This window comes from Mustela erminea, chromosome 19 (assembly GCF_009829155.1).
Source record: "Mustela erminea isolate mMusErm1 chromosome 19, mMusErm1.Pri, whole genome shotgun sequence".
Lineage (NCBI taxonomy): Eukaryota > Metazoa > Chordata > Mammalia > Carnivora > Mustelidae > Mustela > Mustela erminea.
In genome coordinates this window covers 44615510-44638108 of record NC_045632.1, presented here as the reverse complement: position 1 = coordinate 44638108, position 22599 = coordinate 44615510, and the positions used below count along the sequence as shown (strand labels likewise).

The following is a 22599-nucleotide window of genomic DNA, read 5'->3' as shown; positions in this document are numbered from 1 at the left end:
GGGAGGGTCCAGATACCACAGGCATGGGCTATGCCACGGACCACAAGCAGCAATAAATAGACTGTAGGATTTGGACTGCCATGCAGCAGAGGCTCCCTGAATAATTAAGACAGAGCTTCCATCACATTGCAACCTTCGGTAAATGTTTACTGAGTGCCTACTAAGCACAAGGCACTATTTGTAACACCATCCCCCCAACACACACACACAAACACACGCTGCTTCTTTGTTCTGCTCAAGGACTCACACCAGGAAAGTAATGATTTAGGCTGGGGGCACCGGACGGTTTGAGTCAACAGACCACAGGTCACCCAGATTGAGAAGAGAGGAGGAGAGGCAGCAGGAGAGCATTCAACCTCCAGAAAGTATCAAGGGGACACATCACTGCATCCCAGCAGGAGAGCCCGGGGACAAAGGAGGTTGAACCCAGCAGTGGAGGCAGAGAAGAGCTCCTGCCTTCCTAATACTCCACATTCACAGGGAACAGCCACCGCAGCTCCTGGTCCTGGAGGAAACTGCAGCCCCAGGCCTATCCGTGGTGTGTGAGAGGAACCCAAGCCCGCAAATTCTTTTCCCCACCCTCATAAGTGAATCACACCGGCCACCCCTTCATCATACGTACTTTTGCCCCCATTGTTCTTCAGAACATTGGAGAGGTTGACAGAGGCAGTGCCTAGCAGTTCATTTCTCAAAGTATGGCAGCTCCAGACCTTCAAATCTAAATGACTCTGGGCCGTGACATTCCTGGAAAACAAAAACTTGATTCATCACATCCGAGCCTATTGGTCTTCCTGCAGCTTAAAAGAAAACAGATAAACTTACTGCTGACATCTTGGAATGGGGGGGGGTGGCGGTGGGGGGAGGCCTCAAACAGGGAGATACACTGTTTGTGAGTATGTGTACTCTTCCCCCCACAAAGCTGACCCTGTAACCATCCAGCTAATAATGAACGCTCTGTGACCTCAATGAAGTAGAAACACCTGGTGAGAGGTGCCTTGGGAACCAAAGGCAGAGAAGTTAGAGGTGTCACAGGAAAGCAGGATCTCCCACAACCCCCTGGAGCACCTTCTCTCTTTCTCCCAGGTTACTGCAAAGAGAAGAGACTCTCTTACAAAATGATGATCTCATTCCAGAGAAGCTCGGAGCTCCCAATTCGCTTCCCTGTCTTCTTGGTCTCACTGGGGAGTCCATCCACTGCCACCTCCACAAATGAGTTAATTCGAGGTTGACGGTTATGCACCTTGGGCTTTGCTGACACCACTGGATGGGAAAGAAAGAAAAAGTCAAAGATGAGTCAGAAGGCTCCCAGCTGCCCCCCTGTGGCAGATGTTCTCGCTCTTTCTTAGTGTTTCTTTAAAAAAAATAGGTTTGGGATTTTTTTTTGACCCTAAAAAAATTTATTTAAAAAAAAATGTAAGGATATTTTAAAACTGTGAAGCATAAGGAAATAAGCACTCCTAACCTGAAAATACTGGGATAATTATCATTGAAATATTGGCAAATCCACACTTAACACTCTCATCTTTTATGCTCCCACTTCTTCAGGAATTGTTCTCCCTCCAAAATCAATTCTAAATGGCTTCAATATGAGCCAATTGTAGAGACATACCATAATTTAGTTAACTATTCTTCCAGTGCTTACAGTTTTTCACTCTGGGAAAATCATCACGAATGTATATATTTGCATGCCCTTCTCAGTATTCCTCAAATGATATGAGTATTTTTTCTTCAAACTGCTTCATTCCTTTGCAAAAAGGATAAACCCATGTAGATACCAATATATCCATGTCACCACCATCGTACTATTAGGTTTTTTCAATATTTGCAAATCAGAGGGGAAAAAAAATCATCTAAGTTACAGAAGATTTAATGAGCACATATTACAGACACTAGGCTATGCACACATCATCTAAATTACATCATCATCCCCACTTCACCCAAGTGGAAGCAGGCTTAGGGAAGTTAAGTCATTGCCCCAGGTGACAGAGCCTGGGGGCTTCAAACTAGGATGTGCACCCAGGCAACCTGACTCCCACGATTATTGGTTATATTACCGTTCTTCAATTACTAGTGAGGGTGAATATGTTTTCCATGAGCTTGTTAGCCATCTGCCTTTCCTGTTATATCTGTAACCTTCATGTGGCAGCATTTCTGATGTTTATTTGGTACGAGCAAGCCAAACTGAACAAGTATGCAGGCATCTCTTAGAGCATATTATTACCCACGGTGGAAACTCCAGGTCACCGAGACAGACCACACCTAAGATGTCCTGGATCCCGTGACCCAAATCAGAGCATGTGACTGGCATTTCTTACCCATGAGGCAAGACGGAGTTCCCCTCTGATAAGGTTTAGCAAACCTCTCTCTCCCATACCCTTCTGAGAGTCCTATAAGGGTCCACAACTTGAGAAAGGACAAAACTACCTCTGGATTCTTTTAGCAATACCTGTGTTTTCCAGGCCCATTAGAACAGTAGAGAGCAAGTCAAAGAACAACAGCAGCAAAAGCTGTGGCTAAGATTCAGGAGCAAGAGGGTATGGTAGGAGAAACAGGTCGGGGCGAGGGGAAATGTGGGCCAGAGTAGAAAACTGAACGACTTTTCACATAGACTAAGGTTAACTGACGCCACCTCGTGGTGGGAGAGTAGCTCTGCACACAGAGTCTAAAAAACAGGCAAGGGGAGAGGACTAGTTATAATTATAGTCTTATCATTTTGAGCTAGACAGTTTCTTTGAAATCAACAAGTTCATAAGGAGAGCACCTGATATAATGATTAGTATTAGGTGTTATATAAGACTGATGAATCACTGAACTTTACTTCTGAAACTAATAATATACTATATGTTAATTAAATGAATTTAAATTAAGAAAAAAGAAGAAGAAATCAACAAGTTTGAACCCTTCATTTAATAGTTGGGCCAATTAAGTAAGGTGCAGAAAGGTGAGATAACATATCCAAAATCAGGGAGCACACAGGCCAATTCTCAGAACTCTGTTATAATGTTTCCTTTTTTGTCCCTCTGGCTTTTACCCCTAGGTTCTTTTTCCCCCCCTTTGGAGATTTATTTTTTGTTTTGTTTTGTGGTATCTTTACTTTCTTTTTTATCTTGACATAATTTCAGATTTAGAAAAGTTGCAACTAAAATACAAAGAATTCCTATAAACCCTTCGCCTAAGGGTCACCAAATACTAACTTGTTACTATATTTGCTTTGTTATTCTTTCTCTTCCCTGAGTCTCTCTCATATACATACACATCCGTTCCTGAAACTTTAAGAGTGAGTTTGAGATGCTGTGCCCCTTTTCTTCTAAATACTTCAGTGTATATTTCTAAGAACAGTTTCTGATAATACCATAATATAATTATCAACATGGAGAAATTAAATAATCTTTAAAACTATGATCTGATGTACAGACCTCATTTAAATTTTGTTAAATGTCCTATCAATGTCCATTATAGCAAAAGAGAAAAGACACTTTTTGTGTGTGTGTGTGTGTGTGTGTGTGGCCCAAGATCCAATCTAGGATTACATATTGCAGTTGGTAGTTTTATTCTGAAGTGTCCAATCTACAGAAAGGGTTAAAGAATAGGACAATAAGGGATGCCTGGGTGGCTCAGTGGGTTACAGCCTCTGCCTTCGGCTCAGGTCATGGTCGCAGGGTCCTGGGAACAAGCCCCGCATCGGGCTCTCTGCTCAGCAGGGAGCCTGCTTCCCTGTCTCTCTGCCTGCCTACTTGTGATCTCTGTCAAATAAATAAAATCTCAAAAGAAAAAAATAAAGAAGAATAGGACAATACATAACTATATATTCTGCAGCAACTATCACTTTGCCACATTTGCTTTTTTAAAAACCTTTTTTCCGGGACACCCAGGTAGCTCAGTAGGTTACGTGTATGCCTTCAGCTCAGGTCATGATCTCAGGGTTCTGGAATCCAGCCCCACATCAGTGGGCTTGAACTCACAATCCCAAGATCAAGAGTCATGTGCTCTACCAACTAAGCCAGCTAGGCACCCCACCACATTAGTGTTTTTTTGTTTTTGTTTTTGTTTTTCTATGTGTGTGCCTTCATCATTGCTATTCAAGAGAACTTCAGAAGCGCCTGGGTGGCTCAGTTGGGTGTCTGCATTCGACTCAGGTCATGATCCCAGAATCCTGGGATCAGGTCCCACCTCGGGCTCCCAGCTCAGAGGAGACCCTGCTTCTCCCTTTCCCACTCCGCCTGCTTGTCTTCCCTCTCTCACTGTGTCTCTCTCTGTTAAATAAATAAATAAAATCTTAAAAAAAAAAAAGAGAGAGAGAGAGAACTTCAGTGATAAGGAAAAGTTCTATGCCAACACAGGCTAATGCATGGCCATGAGATACACGTGGCTACTGAGCTCTTGGAATATAGCTGGTATGACTGAGGATTTAAATTTAAAGTTTAATTTTAATCTTAACATAAGTAGTTCTATGTGGCTAGAGTGGCTCTTTCTAGATAGCCCAGGATACAGATACAGGAGATCTGTATTTGTGTATGGGCATGACTCTGCATATACCCACAAACTTTTTTTTGTTAATCCATTTGAAAATTGTAGATATCATGACTGATCAAACCTAAATACTTCCAGTATACAACTTGTAAGAATACAGACGTTCTAGGGTGCATGGGTGGCTCTGTTGATTGGGTGGCTGCCTTCGACTCAGGTCATGGTCCCAGGGTCCTGGGATTGACTCCCACATCGGGCTCCCAGCTCCTTGGGGAGTCTGATTCTCCCTCTGACCTTCTCTCCTCTCATGCTCTCTCTCACTGTCTCTCTCTCAAATAAATAAATAAAATCTTAAAAAAAAAAAAAGAATATGGACATTCTAAATATTGTACACTTGAAACTAATGTAACACAGTATGTTCATTATACTTCAATTAAAAAAAAATAAGGAGGGGCATCTGACTGGTTCAGTTTGTACAGCATTCAACTCACTCTCAGGGTTGTGAGTTTGAGCCCCATGCTGGGCATAGAACTTCCTTTAAAAAAGGGGACGAAAGAAATGCAGGCACCTGGGTGATCCAGTCGATTAACTCCAACTCCTGATCTCAGCTCAGGTTTTGATCTCAGGGTTGTGAGCTCAAGTCCTGAGTTGGGCTCGAAGCTAGGCATGGAGCCTACTTTAAAAAAAAAAAAGAAAGAAAGAAAGAAAAGAGGGGCACCTGGGTGGCTCAGAGGTTAAAGCCTCTACTTCGGCTCAGGTCATGATCCCGGGGTCCTGGGAACAAGCCCCGCATCGGGCTCTCTGCTCAGCATGGAGCCTGCTTCCTCCTCTCTCTGCCTGCCTCTCTGCCTACTTGTGATCTCTGTCTGCCAAATAAATAAATAAAATCTTTTTAAAAAAGAAAAGAAAAGAATAAAAAAAGAAAGGAAAGAAAGGGAAGACATTTTTCCACCTAACCACACCACCATTATTATACCTGAAAAAAATGCAGTTACTTCCTCTATCATTTGATATTCATTACATATCCAAATTTCCCCAATTTCTCCAAACATATTTGTTAGAGCTGTTTCCGCCCAATCCAAGAACCTATCGGCATGAGCAAATTGGATTTGGTTACTGGTTCCTTAATCTTCTAAAACCTAGAATGCTCTCCCTTCTTTTTCCCTGACAATAATTTTTAAAGACTTCCACCAGCTGTCTCATATAATGCACCAAATGCTGTTTTTCTGATTGTTACCCTCATGATGAGATTCACAGTGAATATTTTTGTCAAGAATACTACATAGGTTACATTGCATGTGTCTTACTATACACACTGGGCTGTCCTCCTACCGTGGATACTAAATTTGATCCTCTGTTTAATGTGCGGTCTGTCAGGTCACTCCACTGTAAAGATACATTTTCCCCTTCATAACTTACAATTAATCAGTGGGATGATATTTTGAAGGTTTCATGTTCTTAAAACAAAAGCCAAATTAAAAGCCTCAACATCTGAGCAGATTTATCTGGAAAGTTTATTTACTGTTTGATGAAATATAAATGCCAATTTCACATCTTCACATAGAATTTAGCTTTTAAAGTTAACAAATAAGGCAAAAAAAAAAAAAAAAAAAAAAAAAAAAAAAAACCCCACACATGGCCAAAACTGTAACCTTGAAAAGCTCTTAGGAAGGTACAGAATAGAGTCTAATCTAATGTCTTTCAATATAAAGCAAAAAGCCAGTTTTTGCTTTGTTGTGCTGGTTTTCAGGGTTCAGTTTCTCGGTGCTTCTTCAGTTAAGTATCAGATAAAACAGCTCGCTTATGTTTAAGGATCCTGCTATATTTTAAAAGTGTATTATAGGGGCGCCTGGGTGGCTCCGTGGGTTAAGCCGCTGCCTTTGGCTCAGGTCATGATCTCAGGGTCCTGGGATCGAGCCCCATATGGGGCTCTCTGCTCAGCAGGGAGCCTGCTTTCCCCCTCTCTCTGCCTGCCTCTCTGCCTAGTTGTGATCTCTGTCAAATAAATAAATAAAATCTTTTTAAATAAATAAATAAATGAATAAATAAAATAAAACTGTAGGACTGCATTATAGAGAAGCATAAGGGAAGTGAGGCAGAGAGAAGGAATGGCAAAGTCCCCTCTCCCAAATTACACTATAGGCTCTCTTAATGAAACACATGGGAGGAGGAAGCAGCTACACCATCTACTTTGTTATTTCTCTTTTTCTCTTCCCCCCATCATTTTCCTCAGTGGTATTACAGAATCCTTATTGGTTAAGTGCATCTGTAGTCAGACACGCTTGTATCATCCAGTTAGCTCATTCCACACTAGTAAAAATTCACACTGAGGAAAGGCAAACAGACATCTTTACAAGTCAAATGCATTCCTGAATAATATGGCCCCAAAACAGGGACCTCATTGTGTCACCAGGTCTATGGGCAGCCTTCTGTTTTAACCTAGACTTGATAATTTTTAGACCAGGTAGTAAAAGCTAAACTCCCAACTTCAAAACCCTATCAAGTTCTCTCTAATGCTTCTCCCTCCTCAAGAGGGCTAGACTAGAGTAACCATGAGACATCAACAAAAGTGGTTAAAATGTATCAAGACTATTTTTTAAATCAATAAGTAAATAAGAAATAGGCAGAGAATCTACAGACTAGGAAATCCAAATTTCCCTTAAACATAGGATAAGATGTTACACATAATTTATAATGAAAGAAATGTGAAATAAAAGTCCACTGAGAAAACAGTTATTTGGGGGCGCCTGGATGGCTCAGTGGATTAAGGATCTGCCTTTGGCTCAGTTCATGATCCTGGAGTCTGGGATGGAGCCCCACATCAGGCTCAGAGGAGAGCCTGCTTCTCCCCTGCCCCTACCCCTCTGCTCATGCACACTCTCTCTCTCTCAAATAAATAAATCTTTTAAAAACAAAAAGACAGAGAGAAAGAAAAAAGTTTTTTTTTTTTTTAACCAATCAGACTGGCAAAGATAAAAAAAAAAAAAAAGTCTGAGAACACATCGTGTCGGTAAAGATGTGGGGAAATGGGCACTCTCATGCACTGCCAGAAAATTATTCCTTCCAAGGAAGGCAACGTGGCTCTCAAGATTACAAAACCATATCCCCTTTCAGGTATCTTGGAAGGGACACACAAGAAGCTGGTAATATTAGTTTCCCAGCAGGGGCACTGAAGAACTGGAGGAAAGGAAACAATTTTAAAGCATCTGAATGAATTAAAGAGATGAATAATACTTGCATTTCAGAAATAATAATTTTAAAAAATGATGCGACAATTTTGCCTCCAAATGACCATGTCTCTGAGAGGCCAGAGCTGTGATACTAAGTACTGTCCCGGGTCACCAGGCATCTCTCAGTGCTGTGACTCTTCTGCAGAGCTAAGGCTACCAAAGCAACCTTCTGTCACTCAAGCAATATTGACAGCCCACTAAGTGTCCGGCACTGTTCTCTGTCACTGGGGTACCAAAAGTAATCAAAACAGACCAAAAGCCCTATTTTTGTGTTTACATTCTATTGAAGGAGAAAGTCAATAAAGGAAATACATAAAAATCTGTAAATTGCATTGGGGCGCCTGAATGACTCAGTCAGGTGAATGTCCAACTCTTGATTTTCGTCTCAGGTCAGTCACACTTGTAGGGTGGTGGGGTTGAGCCCCAAGTTGGGCTCTGCACTAAGTGCAGTCTGCTTGTCCCTCTCCCTCCCACGTGCTCTTCCCCTCAATTGCGCACCCACACTTGCTCTCTCTAAAACAAATAAGCAAAATCTTTAAAAATATATACGTACTACGTTAAATGGTAACAAGGCTAAGAAAAAAATATAAAGTAGTGAAGGGGATAGACATGAGGAGGGCGGGGAGGCTGCAAATGGGGGAATCAGGAAGGCTTGTTAAAGAGGATGACTTTTGGGGCGCCTGGGTGGCTCAGTGGGTTAAAGCCTCTGTCTTCGGCTCAGGTCATGATCTCAGGGTCCTGGGATCGAGCCCCGCATTGGGCTCTCTGCTCAGCAGGGAGCCTGCTTCCTCCCACCCTGGCCCCCTGCCTGCCTCTCTGCCTACTTGTGATCTCTGTCAAATAGATAAATAAAATCTTAAAAAAAAAAAAAGAAAAAGAAAAAGAGGTTGACTTTTGAGTAAAGACCTAAAGAAAGCAAGGAAGCAAACCAGGTATATATCTGGCCCCAAAGGATTTCACTCAAAAGGAACAGCAAATGCAAAGGCTCGGAGGTGGGAGTGTGCCCGGCACACACAGTGAAGAGCAAAGAGGCCCACGTGGCCGCAGCAGGGTATATGTGGAAGAGTAACAGGAGATAAGAAATGGGAGTGGTGGGTGGGGTCATATCCCATGGGATCCTCAGCTTTTACTGGGTGAGATGGAGCACCCTTGACATGTTTAAAGCCTTGATGTGCCTGCTGTGTGACTGAGAGGACCAAGTAAGACAAAGGACAGAGGCAGGGAGGCAGGTTAGGAGGCTACTGCCTTCATCTAGGGTGGACATGGCAGCTCCTGGACGCTGCAGGTGGTGCGAAGAGGCTGAATGATGGATAGTTCTGAAGGCAGACATGAGCAGATTCTCTGATTGGCTGAATAGAGAATATGATAAGGAAAACCAGGAGCTTATATGGTTACTAACCATTCAAGTGGAATGACAAGTGGGCTACTAGAGATAAAAATCTGGAAATAAATCAAAGGAGAGGTCCAGGCTAGAGACATAATTTTGGCAGTGTTCTTATTATTGGTGGCATTTAAAACCATGAGGTTGGGGGGGCGCCTGGGTGGTGAAGTTGGTTAAGTGACTGACTCTTGGTTTCAACTCAAGTCCTGATCTCAAGATCCTGAGATCGAGCCCCACGCATCAGGCTCCACGCTCAGAATGGAGTCTGCTAAAGTTTCTCTCTCCCTCTGCCTCTCCCCACCGTGTGCTTGTGCAAGCACTCTCTCTTTCTCAAATAAATTAATAAATCTTTAAAAATAAATAAAAAAACCATGAGGTTGGATGAGATTACCTAGGGAATGAGTATAGGCAGAAAAGGGCCCTAAAGCGTGAAGGAATCACCATTAATTTTCGCCAAAAGTTCCTTTTATCCTTTTTTTTTAAGAATTCCAGCGACAGGGGTGCCTGAGTGGCTCAAGTGGTAAAACATCTGCCTTTAGTTCAGGTCATGATCTCAGGGACCTGGGAGGGAGCCCCATGTCAAGTCCCAGCTCAGCGAGGAGTCTGCTTCTCCATCTCCCTCTGCCGCTCCTCCTGATTGTGCTCTCTCCCTCTCTCTCAAATAAATAAATAAAATCTTTAAAAAAAAAAAAAAAAGGGAAGAAAGGAAAAGAATTCCAGCTCTATGGGCACCTGGCTGGCTCGGTCAGTGGAGCATGCAACTCTTGATCTCAGACTGTGAGTCTGAGCCCCACGCTGGTTCCAGAGATTACTTAAAAATAAAATATTAAGGGGCACCTGGGTGGCTCAGTGGGTTAGGCTGCTGCCTTCGGCTCGGGTCATGATCTCAGGGTCCTGGGATCGAGTCCCGTATCAGGCTCTCTGCTCGGCGGGGAGCCTGCTTCCTCCTCTCTCTCTCTCTCTGCCTGCCTCTCTGCCTACTTGTGATCTCTGTCAAATAAATAAATAAAATCTTTAAAAAAAATGAAATGAAATGAAATATTAAAAAGAAAAAGAAATCCAGCTATATGGTAAAACTATGAGAATGAAGATTAGACTCTTAGGCTGTTTCACAGTATCTGGCTCTCAGACGGAGGCGTGGTATAATTCTACCTCTTCCCCATAGACTGCGCTGGACCTCAAACAGAAAACATTTCACAGGGTGCCACTCACCTTTCAAAGTAAGCTGCGACTTCTCAAAAGGCAGGGCCACTCCTGCCCGGCTGGAGCTGGCAGATGCCATGTCATCACCAGAAAACTGCAAGACAAACAGCAGGAGGTTTAGAGGATATCCGGTAAGAGACTGAGGAACTGCACCCCTTTTTAGTATTTCAGTTGAAAGAGATGAACCAGAAAAATATAAAGGTCCAAGCAACTTCGTGCTACTTCTGTCGGGGTGGAGTCTGTCTGTCTTGTCCTGAGCCTAGCTAGGTCTCTGCTAGCCTAGGAAGGGCAAAGGACTACTACGACATCAACATTTACAGGAGAGAGCCTAATATAACACTTTCAAAAAGAAAATCACAGTTCAACAATTTTTTAAAAGTCCAATTTTGGGGGGGCACCTGGGTGGCTCAGTGGGTTAAAGCCTCTGCCTCCTGCTCAGGTCATAATCCCAGGGTCCTGGGATCGAGCCCCACATCGGGCTCTCTGCTCAGTAGGAGGCCTGCTTCCCTTCCTCTCTCTCTCTGCCTGGCTCTCTGCCTATTTGTAATCTCTGTCTGTCAAATAAACAAATAAAATCTTTTTTAAAATAAATAAAAGTCCAATTTTTAAAATCAATAAAGAATACACAAAAGGGGTGCCTGGGTGGCTCAGCAGATTAAGTGACCAACTCTTGACTTAGGCTCAGGTCATGATCTCAGGATTGTGAGATCAAGACCAGAATCAGGCTCTACATCCAGTGTGGAGCTTAGAATTCTCTGCTTAGGATTCTCTCTCTCCCTTCTCTCTCTGCCCTCCACCCTCCCAGGTACACTGTCTAAAATAAAAATGAATAAATAAGTAAATAATAAAAAGATACACGAATGGCCAATAAGCACATTCTGGACATCATTAGCCATCAGGCATCCCTGTCACTCTACCTTGGCTCAAAGCATAAGTCTATCTTGCATTTTGAATGGATCTTTTACTTATACACAATTTTGTAACATCGCCCTTTATCATTTGAAAAATATTGGTTCACTGAGCTATGTAGATATTCCAAATGTTGACACATTTCATTATACACTATCAGAAAAAGCACATTTGTGAATGTCACCACTGATCTCATCAAACAGATCTTTAAGTATTGGGAAAGTGTCGAGCTCTTGGTGGCAGATGTAAGTATTCCAAAATTCTAATCTTCACTTAAAAACTCATATTTTATCATTGGCAACAAATACTGTCCATTGTTTTCCTTCAAGTGACAGGCTCACTTCATTCATCTTCAACAAAATGTCTGCCAAATACCCAATCTAGTAACTTCAGTTTGTTCAGTTTTTTTAAGTAAAAATAGCATTTCATGAAAAAAGCAACTTCGCTCTCAATTCACACAAGTGCTTCCTCCCAAGACAACATACTTAGGCGTGCAGAAGTGCTGTAGGCGTATTTCCCACTTCATCACACAGAATATTAGAAAAAAGACATGCATAGGGGTTGAGACTTAGTAAAATTAATAATTTTCACTGCTTTGTCAAGCACATTCTGAAGTCAAACTGGCCTGCTCTCTTTTCACTAAGTCCGCTGCATGAGGAAGACAAGGACAGCAGCTCAGACTCGCAGCACAGCCCAGATTCCAACAACGGCAGCAACAGTTGTACTCACCTTCGCTTTTGCACCATCAGTGCAAATGCAATCACGGTGGAAAAGGCAAATAAGGTTATTATGAAAATAGTTTTGATCTTGCAAAACCTTTTAAGTCTCAAGTGGCCAGCAGAGGTCGAAGGGACCCCCTCTGCTCCCTCGCGTGGAGAACTGCTACTGTAAAGACACTAAGAAAGTCCTCGTCTATTCGACATCATTAATACCTTCTTCCATTGCATTTCTTTCTGATCTCTCCTCCAACTTGCTATTCTGAAGGGTTACTCAGCCTTAAAAGATGGTTAAGTCACCACATTTCACTAAGAATGGAAACCCTTTATGTGAGGATGAGAATGTAGCTACCATAAAGTCACACTGATTTTGACATTTTCCATAGCTGAAGTCAAATACTTTTATACTTCAAGATTTTAGCCAAAACAAAACAACTGCCTTATTTATAAGGTATATGCAGTCCAAAAAAATTTTTAGTGACTAGTTTTTCCCAGACTAGCCTATAACAGGCATTTGACTTACAATCTTAGATATGGGGTGGCAATAGAAACATCTAAAAAGTTCTAGGGAGCATCTAAGAAGACAATACAGAAACTACCGCTATCAAGTTCTTAAGACCAGACCTCTGTGTTGCTAAGTCCAATAGTGAATTCTCAGTCCTCGTCTCATACAACCTACCGGCACACCTGATATGACAGATCGAACACACTCTTCCTTGGAATGCTTTCTTCCCGTGGTTTCCAGGACATCATAGCTGCCCAATGTTTCCCCCTGCTTCTCGGGCTGCTCATTCTCAGCCTCTTTACAGGCTCCCTCTCTACTCCTCAACCTCTAACCAGCAGGGTGTCCCACAGCTCAGGCCTTGCATGTCTTCTGGTAATTTCTCGTATGGCTTTAAATACCAGCCAACTGTTGACAATCCCAAATTGATGTGTTTAGTACAAACTTCACCCTCGAACCTCAGCCCCTCTTTGTCTAATGACCAAACGAATCTTCCAATATTCCCCCTCAAACCTGCTTCTTGGCCTTCTGCATCTCAGTTAATGACAACTCTTTCCAACCAGTGGCTCAGGCCAAAATTCTAGGACTCATCCCTGCTTCTACCTTCCCTCTCACACCCCACATTAAAACTGTCAAGAAATCTTGTTGTTTGGGGGCCACCAGGTGGCTCAGTCGGTCGAGCGTCCGACTCTTGATTTCAGCTCAGGTCGTGATCACAGGGTGGTGCAATCAAGCCCCACGGTGGGCTCGGTACAGAGTCTGGAGTCTGCTTGAGATTCTTTCCCTCTCCCTCTACCCCTCCCCTCTGGGCTGTCTCTCTCTATAAAATAAAATTTAAGAATCTTTAAAACATATTTGGAAATCGCCTTGGTTTTACCTTTAAAATATTCCCAAGTTCAAACATTTCTCTCCACCTCTTGGCACCATCTTGGTCCAAAGCCCTGTGATCTCTTACCCAGATTATCTTTCTCTTGCTCAGATCCTCTTTACCTTCAATCTAATCTCTATGCTCAGCAGACTGATTTTTTTTTAAGACGTATGTCAGATTACATCACTCTGCTATTCAAAACCATTCAGGGCTTCCAGTCTACTGCAAAGTACAAGTCAAAGTCCTTAAAATGTAGGCCCTGCATGATACAGTCCACATGCCTCTCTGACCTCCCCTCTCTTTTCTTTCCCCACTTCCTCCCTCTCCTGAAGCTATACAAGCCTCCCCACTCATCCTTGAACATGCCAGACATGCTTCCCTATTGGACTTCTACCTTCTAGAATGTTCTTTCCCCAATTGTTCACCTATAGGGACTACCTCAGACATGTACTCATTTTTTAGTATATGTGCTGCCGAAGCGAGCACTCAGACATGTACTCAGAAGTCACTTTCTTAAGAGGTGTTCCTGGACCACTCTATTACCCTACCTTTCCACATGCATTTGGACCACTCCTTCCCTATTTTACTTTTCCTCCCTAGCATTTATCACTGGCATGGTTCATACTGTATGGATTTATCGTATTTATTGTCTCTCTCCCTCCCCTAGAATGTAAGCTCCACAAAGGCTGAGATGTGTGCCCCATCTGTTAGCCCTGGAGCCCTGCTCTGCCATCCAGAATGATGCCTGGCTCTTAACAGGAGCTCCATAAATGTTTACCCAGTGAACTGGAGCATCACTTTCTGAAATTTAAAAGGAAGATGTTTTGATTTCCTAGACTAAATTTGTTTTGGTAAAGCAATAAAAAGATCAATGCTCTCTTTCCCCCGAGCAGACCAGCAAGAGATGAGATGTCAGAGAAAAAGTAGTGGTGAGAAGCCTTACACAGTTCTGAAGGAAAATGAGATGGTACCTAGCAACCTCCGTACAATGAAAGATGCATATATTGTGCCTGGCAGGATTCCCCTCCTGGGTCTCGGCCCCGGGAAAAATCTCCCAACGCATGCCGAAGAAGCCGCGTTGCAGAGATGTTCATCACAACGTTTGTAATAGCAAAAATTTGTGAACGACCTAAATGTCCATCAATGGGGGAATGAATAAACTGAATCTACTTAAAAAATGGAATTCTGTGGAATAGCTGAATTCAATCTACACATACAAATCCCACATTATGGGTCGCCTGGGTGGCTCAGGTCATGATCTCAGGGTCCTGGGATCGAGCCCCACATCGGGCTCTCTGCTCGGTGGGGAGACTGCTTCTCTGCCTACTTGTGATCTCTGTATGTCAAATAAGTAAATAAAATCTTTTTTAAAAAATCCCACATTATAATGGCAAAAGGGGGAAAAAAGCAAGTGAAAACCTAAGTGTAGTATGATGTCATTGGTGCACGCTTGAACTTACACAGAATCAGTTGTATATACTGCTGTGGCAAGACATGAATGGAATAAAAGTATAAAAGTGTGGCTGGGAAGTAACCACACCAAAGTGAGAATGGAAGTTACTTCTGGGGTAGCACAGAAGGACCATGGGAACTGGTGGAAGGACAGAGACCACGGGAACTTCAAAAGTATCTGCAACATTTTGTCTTTTAAAGAAAAAGTTCTGAAGCAAATATGGCAAGATGTTAATATTCATTAAATCCAGATGGTGGTTTTTATGACTATTCATTATCTTATTCTCTGAACCATTTTACATGTTTGATCTCTCTCATAATTTAACGATAATTTTAAAGAGGGGGAAGATCATATCTTGAATAATGAAGGAAAAATTAATGATTATAAATAAGCCTCGGGGCTTTCGGTAACAGAGGTTAAAGCACTACAAGCAGGAGATCCATTATTTAGAGACTCAAAAAATAAAAGAATATTTTAAAAATCTTTATATCTATTAGGACTCTTTTCCTAAGACAACTCAACTGAGGGTAGTTTTAAACTAGCACGTCCTCCCTGAGCTTTTCTCCTTTTAGCCTATGGCCTAAACTCAAGAGAATTCGAGAGAATGAAACCTCCTACATGGCCTGTTAAATTGGAGAAGACCAAACCTCTGGATCTGTATCCGTCAGGGCCCCACAACAAAACCAAGCAGATAAATTCTAATGAAGTCTCAGAAGGAAGAAAGCCAACTGGGAAAGCAGAAGAATTAGAGTAGATAACACGTTTTCTTTTTCCAATGTCTTTCGAGATGGTAGTCCAGTGTTTATTAATAATAATCAGTGTTATTACATCGGGGACTGTCTTTCCAGATCTATTAAGGAAAATACCGCCTTGACTTTACAAGGTAGGTATTTTGAACTGTAAGACCTTTCCAACCATGTATTTTTTAAAAGTAACCATTACTAGAGAAAAGAAGTCAGACCCCATCCCAAAGTACATTTAGTCTCTCAGCCTCTGCCTCAGGGTCCCATATGAGACATGGTCCCTAATAGGCAGGAGGCTCCAATCCCCAACTACCTACTACCGGAAGGTCATGAAACCTGAGGCCCAGGATTTATGTTATACCTGTCTCAGCAACCCTGCACCTGGACTCAAGTTTAATTTTTTCCCTTGCTCATAGCAATGGGCAATGTTTGCATCCAAATCACTCCCAAAAACATGAGTTAGCATAAGCCCAGGGTAGGAAGGAGGAGGAAGGGGAACAATGTTTTAAGTATCACCAAAGGTTATAGACACACAGAGAATTTCATTATTGAAGGGCGTAATGGATTTATTGGGTGGGGAAGAGGAAAATCAAAACTACCTCTGGTTAGTTGGAATAACCCAAATTTCTTTAAAAACACTAAAAACAATCGCTTGGCTTTTGGCTAAGATCAAGTGTAAAAACACTAAAAGTGTATTGTCCTCTGAACCTGTCCTCAATGTAAATCTTGAAAAGCATTTTTTTAGGGATGCCTGGGTGACTCAGTTGCTTAAGCATCTGCCTTCAACTCAGGTTCCGATCCCAGGGTCCTGGAATTGAGTCCCACACTGGGCTCTTTGCTCGGTGCGGAGCCTGCTTTTCCTTCTACCCCTCCCCCTGCTCGTGCTCACTAGCGTGTGTGCATGCTTCTCTCTCTGACAAATAAAATCTTTTTTTTTAAAGCCTTTTTTGGGGACACCTGGGTGGCTCAGTCGGTTAAGCAGCTGCCTTAGGCTCAGGTCATCATCCCAGGCTCCTCGGATCGAATCCCACATCAGGCTTTTTGCTCGGTGTGGAGCCTGCTTCTCTCTCCGCCTCTGCCTGCTTGTGTGTGCTCTCTTTCTCGCTCTCTCCTCTGACAAATGAATGAATAAAATATTTAAAAAAAAAAAAAAAAAGCATTTTTTGGGGCACCTCAGTGGCTCAGTGGGTTAAGCCTCTGCCTTCAGCTCAGGTCATGATCTCGGGGTCCTAGGATTGAGCCCTGCATCAGGATCTCTGCTCAGCTGGAAGCCTGCTCCCCCCACTCTCTCTCTCTGCCTGCCTCTCTGCATACTTGTGATCTCTCTCTCTCTGTCTGTCAAATAAATAAAATCTTTTTAAAAATAAATAAAATAAAAATAAGTAAAAAGCCTTTTTTTAGGGGCGTCCGGGTCACTCAGTGGGTTAAGCCTCTGCCTTCGGGTCAGGTCATGATCTCAGGGTCCTGGGATCAAGGCCTGCATTGGGCTCTCTGCTCAGCGGGGAGCCTGCTTCCCCTTCTCTCTTCCTGCCTGCCTCTCTGCCTACTTGTGATCTCTCTTTCTCTGTCAAATAAATAAAAATCTTTGGAAAAAAAAAAAACCTTTTTTAAGTAAAATATAACAAAATATAAAATATAAGAGTACATCATACATAAAGGAAAGTATTACTTCATGAAAAGTCTGTCCAGATAAATGGACATTTATATGTACAAGTACACTGGATCGGGGTACCTGATTGGCTCAGTCGTTAAGCCTCTGCCTTCAGCTTCGGTTGAGATCCCAGGGTCCTGGGATCGAGCCCCACATCGGGCTCTCTGCTCAGCAGGAAGCTGTTTCTCCCTCTCCCACTTCCCCTGCTTGTATTCCCTCTCTCACTGTGTCTCTCTCTGTCAAATAAATAAAATCTTAAAAAGCTAACAAACAAACAAATACACTGGATCATGATATAAAATACATTCCTTACTAGTTTCCTTACTAAAGGTTGCATGAGAGCAGCTCTGTAACAATCCCATGTTGGGTAGGGCTTCAAATTAGAGAGACACTCACAAAACACCACAAAACCCAACAAATAATCAATAGATTTGAGGACTAACTATTCACTGAGAGAAATGTCATCAGTTCATTACCATCTTAGGTCTGAGAAATTTTCCCACACATATGTAAAATAACCTCATGGGCCTGGATGAAAGGTATTCATTCACTCATTGAACAAATATTTATTGAGCATCTACTATATACCATGCACTGGTTTTGGTGCTAGTGATAAACGGTGAGTAAAATGAAACAAAACAAAATTCCTGCTTTAGAGGTTGTCCTGGTGAAGAGCCAAGAAAGATTCCCTCCTGGCTCTTGCATGGAAAAGGAAAAAGTAACCACTGTAAAATATCCCAAATGTTCACAACGAGGGCCTACTCTCTAGCGAAAATGACTTCACCAGAGCTTTATCCTAACTAGGGGAAGGAAGTTCCCCTGCCTGAGGTCCTTCTACTCTTCTTGTATCACTTAAGGAGGAAAACTAGTTAAAAAACACTTTTGAAGGTGACAACCCATGGACATAGACTCATTAAAAGACTGAGGGTGGTTTTTTTTTTTTTTTAAATGTATTTATTTTAGAGAGAGAGCATGTGAAGGGGAGACAGAGAGAGAGAGGGAGAGAAACTTAAGCAGACTCCATGCTGAGCTTGGAGCCCAATGCAGAGCTCAGTCTCACAACCACATGATCACGACCTGAGCTAAAACTAAGATCGGACGCTTACCTGTGCCACCTGGACACCCCTAAAAGACTGGGATTTAATGATAAGACTACAAAATTCGGGCCCTCCCCCATACTTTCCCACCATACCATGGGTCTAGTATAACACTGGAATACAGCTGAAAGAGCTGAAAGGTGCAAATTCTATTCACGAAGTTGTTCTTAAGGAAGACCAAAGATAACAGGGAGACCAAAACAAGGATACTAGATAAATTTGAAGCCTCTGGTACCTACAGTTAGAGCAATTATTTTGTTTTGTTTTAAGTAGGCTCCACACCCAAGGGTGCCTGAACTCATGAACATGAGATCAAGACCTGAGATGAAATTGAAAGCTGTATGCTTAACCAACTGAGCCACCCTGGTGCACCAAGTCAGAGCAATTGTTAAACCCAAATTAACTCCTAGCCAGATTAACATAAAACCCCAAACTAAAGGCCTATTCACCTCAGCTCCTTTAACCTAATACATGATGTCCAGCTTTCAATTAAAAATTATAAATAATGTTAAAGGGCACCTGGGTGGCTCCGTCGGTTGAGTGTCTGACTCTTGATTTCAGCTTGGGATCAAGCCCCATGTAGGGCACCACGCTCAGCAGGGAATCTGCTTTGAAATCTCTCTCTCCCTCCCCCTCTGCCCCTCCCCCCTCCACATGCTCTCTCACTCTCTCTGTAGAATAAAAAAATCTTTTCAAAAAATTATAAGCAATGCTAAAAGGCAAGAAAAAGTGTGAAGAGACAAAGCAAGCATCAGAACCAGACTTAGAGAAGACACAGATTTTAAAACTAATGGACAGGGAATTTAAAATAACTATGGATAGATATATTAAGGGCTCTAATGGAAAGAGGAGACAACACACAAGAACAGATGGATAATGTAAGCAGAGACATGGAAGCCCTAAGAAAGAAAGAAGAAAAGGCTAGAAATCCAAAACAGTGTAAAAGAAACGTAGATTGTCTCCATGGGTTCATCCGTAGACAGCACAGCTATAGAATCACAGAGTTTAGAGCTATGTCAATAAAAACTTCCCAAATAGAAATGCAAAAAGAAAGAATTTTTCTTTAGGATTTTATTTATTTTCTTGAGAGAGAGAGAGAATGAGTGGAGAAGAAGGGGCAGAGGGAGAAGCAGACTCACCACTGAGCAGGGAGCCTGATATAGCGCTCCATCCCGGGACCCTAAGATCGTGACAGGAGCTGAAGGCAGCCACTCAACCAACAAAGCTGTCCAAGCACACAAGAAAGAATGTTTTTAAAAGTCCAAGTACTGTGGGATAGTTTCAAAATGTGCAAAATATGCATAATTGGAATACCAGAAGAAGCGAGAACAGAGCAAAAGAAATATCTGAAGTAATAATGGCCAAGAATTTTCCAAAGTTAATGACCTACAGCAAGCCCCAAATCCAGGAAGCTCCGAGAACAAGAAGCAGGAGAAACACCAAACACAAGAACAAAACAAACAAACAAACAAACAACTAGATACAGAATATTACCATACTGAATCTAGAGAAAACTAAAAACAAAAGCAAAGTCTTGAATGAAGCCAAAAGGGGAAAGAAAACAGCTAACCTATACAGGAATAATGATAAGAATTACAACAGGGTTGGTTTGTTTGTTTGTTTTACCAGAAACCATATAAGCAGGAAGAGAGCAGAGAGAAATATTTAAAGTATTGAAAGAAAAAACATACTAGCCTAGAATTTTGTGTCCAATGGAGTTATTCTTTACAAGTGAAGGAGTAAACAAAAGCCTTCCTCAAACAAAAACATACCCTGAAAGAAACATTTAAAAGAAGTCCTTCCAGGAGAAAGAAATGATACAGGTCAGAAGCTTGCATCTACAAACAGAAGAGAAGGGCATGGGAGAGAGAATAAATGACGCTCCATCCGCTGGCTTCTTTAAACTCTAAAAGACTGATAACATTGGGAAAGGACATGTGTCAAAAGGGATGCCAGATATGAAGCAAATGAAAGAACTGCAGAGGTAACAAGTGACTCCGAGAAAAACAAAGCAGCGAAGGAGGACAGGAATTTAAGATGGCGGCCAAAAGTCAAAAAAGCTGTGGATGAGGAAAGTCTCATTGAGAAGGTGGCTTTTTTTTTTTTTTTTAAGATTTTATTTATTTATTCAACAGACAGAGATCACAAGTAGGCAGAGAGGCAGGCAGAGAGAGCGAGAAGCAGACTCCCCACCGAGCAGAGACCCCCCCCCCAACGCGGGGCTCGATCCCAGGACCCTCGGACCATAACCTGAGCTGAAGGAAGAGGCTTTAACCCACTGAGCCACCCAGGCGCCCCAAGAAGGTGGCTTTTAACCAAAGATCAGAAGAAGGTGAAGGACAGAACTGAGAATGACACTGGAAGAACATTCCAGGCAGATAAAAGAGCAAGAGCTCTCGAGGTAGTAGTAAGTCTTGGGACGCTACAAAACAAACAGGGGCCAGTGTGTCCCAAGGGCAGTGAAGGAGGAAGAAAATGGCAATAAGGGATATAATGGAATGTATCCTGTTAGATAAAATTCTTTTTTTTTTTTTTTTATTTGACAGAGATCACAAGTAGGCAGAGAGGCGGGGAGGGGGGTGAGAAGCAGGCTCCCTGCTGAGCAGAGAGCCCAATGTGGGGCTCTATTCCAAGAGCCTGAGATCATGACCTGAGCCAAAGGCAGAAGCTTTAACTCAGTGAACCACGCAGGTGCCCCAGGTAAAATTATTCTTAATGAACTATGAAATGCTTTGGAGCAGCGGTTCTCAATTCTTTCTGCACATTGGAATTAACTGGAGAGCACTAAAAACGAACCAGCCAACAATGACAGCCAAACCCCAACCTCAGGGATTCCCATTTGACTGGTCTGGAGTAGGGTACAGACAGTTACATTATTTAAAAATTCCCCAGGGGATCCTTATATAAAGCTGGGGTGAGAACCACTGGTATAGCATTACTGAATTAGTTGTCTACACTAAGAGTAGGACTTCACCTCAATCAGAATGTTTTTGCTGTTGTTGTTGTTGTTTTTAAAGATTTTATTTATTTATTCATGAAAGACAGAAAGAGACAGAGAGGCAGAGGCAGAGGGAGAAGCAGGGTCCTCATGGAGCAGGCAGGGAGCCCAGTGCGGGACTCCATCCCAGGACCCTGATATCATGACCTGAGCTGAAGGCAGAGGCTTAACCCACTGAGCCACCCAGGCGCCCAGCTCTATGAGAATGTTTAAGGCTAAACTAAAATTATGCAGAAAGATTGCACTAAACAATATGCAGATTTTTTAAAAGGGGCAATATAAAACTTTAGGAACAGAACACAGTGAAGGAGCTCTGTGCCAGGAGTGGTTCCGAGGAGACTAAGTCTTATAGCACCTTCCCTGATACCAACTTTTCCCTTAGAGAACCTTCCAGGAGCCCTTAATAAACGTAACAGATTAAACACATATATTTATCTCTGCTCTCTTCTCAAATCCCATCAAAATGACAGAAAAGAAACACAAAAATATAAACCAACTAAAAATGAATGGGAAAGGAAACAACAGACAGAGGGGGCAGCAGCCACATCCTGGAAAGGGGCAAGTGAGATGCCTGTAATGGTTGGGGGGTAGGGTTGACAAGAAGCAGGCTAGTAGCACTGGGGAATCACAGAAAGGGTGACTGCGGGCACTAGGTGTGTCTGAAAGTGACAGCAGAGTTGGCCTACAAACAGGAGAGAAGAGTAAAAGCCTGTATGAGAAACAGAGTTCCCAGACCCTCTCCCCAACAATTCAGCCAGGCAGTCACCCTCTCCCCAATCCCAAATAGGAAGAGTTCATTTTTAGTCTCTGGATAGATTACACCAGACCTGAGGACGTCAGGCACAGCTGAGGGTAGCGATTAGGCACCATACTGATCCAGACAGATAAGTGGAAGTCTACATCCGGAGCTATGAGAAGTCATTGTCCCATCCCCACTCACCTTCCCTCATTTGAGGCTGAGCACACAGCCCAGCCTGTGGCTACTAAATACATAAAGGAATCCAACTATCTAAAGAGACCCTCAGAAAGAAAAGCCAGATATGAAACATAAAAAGAGGGGCGCCTGGGTGGCTCAGTGGGTCAAAGCCTCTGCCTTAGGCTCAGGTCATGATCCCAGGGTCCTGGAATCAAGCCCCGCATCAGACTCTCTGCTCAGCAGGGAGCCTGCTTCCTCCCCACCTCCCCTCTCTGCCTGCCTCTTGTAATCTGTGTCTCAGGTCAAATAAATAAATAAAATATTTTTAAAAATAAAACATAAAAAGAAAAAATAGAACTCAATTGATAAAGTCATCCTAAGATACATAAGGAAATACAAGGGACCCAGAATAGCCAAAATAATCTTAGAAAAAAACAAAGTTGGAGGATTCATACTACTTAATTT

At 42.5% G+C, this 22599-nt stretch overlaps 1 protein-coding gene across 2 annotated transcripts in view; it reads right to left on the bottom strand.

The window, feature by feature from the left end:
• Positions 1 to 22599, bottom strand: part of WWP2 (WW domain containing E3 ubiquitin protein ligase 2) — a 147748-nt gene that overhangs the window by 115182 nt on the left and 9967 nt on the right. The window contains exons 2-4 of one of the 2 annotated variants that reach the window (XM_032323083.1): positions 10291 to 10375; positions 1113 to 1260; positions 623 to 744 (exon numbers count right to left, since the gene is read on the bottom strand). In XM_032323083.1, coding sequence (XP_032178974.1) covers positions 623 to 744; positions 1113 to 1260; positions 10291 to 10360 — 340 coding nt within the window. In that variant the 5' untranslated portion in view covers positions 10361 to 10375. Of the gene's footprint in view, positions 1 to 622; positions 745 to 822; positions 930 to 1112; positions 1261 to 10290; positions 10376 to 22599 lie in introns of those variants that run through there. The other variant, XM_032323084.1, reaches the window with a different exon arrangement.